The 3,351-nt window shown below is 44.2% G+C and overlaps 1 protein-coding gene across 1 annotated transcript; it reads left to right on the top strand.

Moving 5' to 3' along the window:
* The first annotated feature begins 358 nt into the window (after positions 1-358).
* LOC147900815 ((R)-mandelonitrile beta-glucosyltransferase-like) lies at positions 359-2,308 on the top strand. Its single transcript, XM_087376126.1, has 2 exons — positions 359-1,073; positions 1,212-2,308. The coding sequence occupies exons 1-2, from the start codon at positions 464-466 to the stop codon at positions 2,189-2,191; spliced, it is 1,590 nt and encodes a 529-aa protein (XP_087232252.1). The 5' UTR covers positions 359-463; the 3' UTR covers positions 2,192-2,308.
* Positions 2,309-3,351: the final 1,043 nt, after the last annotated feature.

The following is a 3,351-nucleotide window of genomic DNA, read 5'->3' as shown; positions in this document are numbered from 1 at the left end:
TGAAATCCTTCCTCACACTCCCTCTTCAACGTTTTTAATCTTTGTCACATTTGGCCAAAGCAGCTGGCTTTCCTCTTTCTGCTACTTACACTCCAAGGCAATCACATAGTGTTCAAAAGGAGCTTATTATTGATTTAGCCAAAGAGACGTTTATAAATTTGCTAAGTGATGGAGGATGGAGGTAGTGTGATTCTGCCAGGACTGCGTTAACAGAATTAGTCTAAGTGGGCTAATCAGACGTTTCTAGTGAGTCGAGTTTTTTGCATCATACGAGGTCCCATTTCTCTTGTAGCCAAGGTTGTTCTCACCAATCTCGAATACAAACTGGCTTTTCTTTTTGAAGGGTGTGGAGAACATGAGCCGAACTTTTTGTGATAAAAAATCCCCGTTTTCTTGTGACCAAGCCTCAAGGTCTTTTTCTGCTTCTCACGAATCTCTAAAACAAGCTGACGTCTTATTTGCAATGGGCGTGCAACGCGTGTGGAGAACAGGGTCCTGGGCATTGATCTCTCCAACCTTAATTCACAATAGAACAAGCTTTTCTCCGATCCATTTCTGCATTCCGACCTTGTCAATTTCCAACATGGCCATGCCTCATGCAGTTCTGTTTCCTTACCCTACACAAGGCCACATCAATCCAATGACACAATTGTGTCTACGGCTTGTTGAGAAAGGCTTCTTCATCACATTCATCCATACAGAACACAACCATGCCCGTCTGCTCCAGAACAGCTCCTACAATGAATTGATTTCGAGACCCAACCTTCGGTTTTTAACAATCCCAGATGGGTTTCCAGCAGAACATGGGCGCATCAATGAAGACGTTGTGGAGTTCATGGGAGCAGTCGATCGGATGCTCAAGCAACCATTGGACAGGTTGATCAAGGACATCATATCAGATGGCTCTCTCCCTCTGACCTGTATTATTTCCGATTCTGCGTGTGGCTGGGTGCAGGATATAGCTGACGCGGTGAAGCTCCCAAGAGTGGTGCTGTGGACCACTCCCGTTCATGCGAATCTAGCTTACTGTGCTCAGTCTCGTTTGATTAAGGAAGGGATTATTCCTTTCAAAGGTAGGCCTTAACGGCAGACCGTGCAAGTTCTGTTTTTCGAGTTCGCAACTCTAAATGGTTTTCCCAATGTTTGATGCCTTGAGATAGTCCGTTAGCTTCCCATTTCTGAAAATACTGTACCTTGTTGTTGTTTGGTAGGCAAGGAAGGTGGATCCACACTGGTTACATGCATCGCTGGTATCCTACCTTTCCGTGCGTCGGAGCTCATCTCGTTTTTTGAGGCCGAGCAAGGCGCTTCGGACTTTTTCTTCCAGTGGTGCTTGACTCATTTTAGTGAACGTCCACGAGCAGCGACGTGGAATTTGGGCAATAATATCGACGAGCTGGAGAGACAAGCAGTTGATGCGTTCCGGCAGCAAGTGCAGCAGTTCCTTCCGATCGGTCCGTTGCTGCCGTCCTCGTACTTCACGGATGAAACACTAGTGTTCACATCCGGGACGAGCTTAAGGCCGGAAGAAGGCAGCTGCAAAGAGTGGCTGGACAGGCAGGAACCGGGGTCAGTTCTGTACATCTCGTTTGGCAGCATTGTGAACATGCCATTGAAGCAGGTGGAGGAATTGGAGATGGGGCTGGAGACGAGCGGACAGGCATATCTATGGGTTCGAAGGAGTGGTGGGTGGGGGGAAAGGAGGGCGGCGGTGCGGGGGCGGGGTTTAGTTGTATCATGGGCACCACAATTGTTTGTTCTAAGGCACACTAGTGTGGGGGGTTTCATGACACATTGCGGGTGGAATTCCATCATGGAGGGCTTGTGCGCCGGCGTACCCTTTTTGGCGTGGTCCGGGGGTTTCGCAGAGCAGACCATGAATGTGAAATATGTGGTGGAAGAGTGGGGGGTGGGCGTGACATTTCAAGAGGAGGAGCAACTCCAAGATGAGGAGGGGATCAAAGTGATCCACAGAAAGGACATCGAAAGGGCCATCAGGGCTCTCATGATTGGCCCCCAACGAGATTCCCTCAGAGCCCGTGTTGCCCATGTTCAAGCTGTTGCCTCGTCTGCCATATCCCCGGGAGGTTCTTCTGAGAGAAACCTCGACTTCTTCTTTCAGAGCATGACCCTCCTCGCCCATAGATCAGGCCCCTTTCATAATGATAACTTGAGGGGTAGTTGTGGATAATAGTAAATGTCACATAGCCTGTCTCCATGAAACTTGTAATTTGGCATGCCATGTGGTTATGGAAGCTTTCTTGAGCATTTGTTGGCTAGAAATCTGCTAAAGTCCACCTTTGTTCACACCAAGTGCACATGCGATTGACATTAATATAAAGGATGACTTACTAGTGCTTTGAACATTGGTTTTAATTTATTCATTTAAAGCATTATGAGCAACAACTCTATGTGATGTCATGGTAGACTAACTACTTTTGAGATAGAAGTATGAGTAAATAAATGATTTAATAGATTCAACACTTTCTCTCGATAATTAAAGGATGCATGAAAAATGTTTTCGAGTGAGTGAATGCTTAGAGATCAATTATTTATGTCCCCTCACAAAATAAATTCCCAACTTCAATTTCCAAAACATCTAATCTATTTTTCTAGGAACTTGATATGCCTTCACATCAATATCAATAATGAAATTTCACTACAAGATGCAGGCCGCTTTTTGACACCGATACTGATACTAAATATGAAGATTTTTTTATAAAAAGCAAGGTGAAAGTGGCGGAATGTCCATTGGTGTGGACATCGCAAAGAAACAATTGGTATGGGAGTCATCATCACTATCGATAAAATATGTTTGATAGTGTCAGTTTAGGCATTCGTATATACCGATGTTTTCACAAAAGCTAAAAAAAACTATGTGGGGCAGGATGGGGCTTGTTTTAGTCCCATCGTGCCCCACATAATTTTTTTCCCATTAAAATCACGATTAAATGTTACAAATGTGGAGATGTACATTGCACTTTTGCAAAGAAAGTGTACAAAGTAATGGCAATGTGCTACAAGATGGCAAATCCACCAAAGTAATGTGCTAATGCGCTACAAAATGGCAAAAGCGCCGAACTCCAAAATGGCAAATCTGCCAAAGCAATTGGTTAGATGACCATTTTAAGACACCAAAAAACTAGAAAATCAAAGTATAATAGTAAGCATGACAATGGATTCATACCTATTGACATCGGCTAGTGCTAACAACACCTCACCCTCCTGTGTACGCTCAAACTGTACGCTCAAACTGCAAGAACTTGCAGTGAACTAAAATGTCCCAATCCATCATATTTGAATAAATTGTAAAGCAAGTTCACTGTTAATATTTAAAAGGGAAAAAAAACA

Source organism: Dipteris shenzhenensis, chromosome 6, assembly GCF_047967505.1.
Source record: "Dipteris shenzhenensis isolate YYH24624 ecotype China chromosome 6, Dip_SZ_1.0, whole genome shotgun sequence".
NCBI classification, from domain to species: Eukaryota; Viridiplantae; Streptophyta; class Polypodiopsida; order Gleicheniales; family Dipteridaceae; genus Dipteris; species Dipteris shenzhenensis.
Note: the sequence above shows the minus strand (reverse complement) of the source record. Positions and strands in the feature narration are given on the sequence as shown.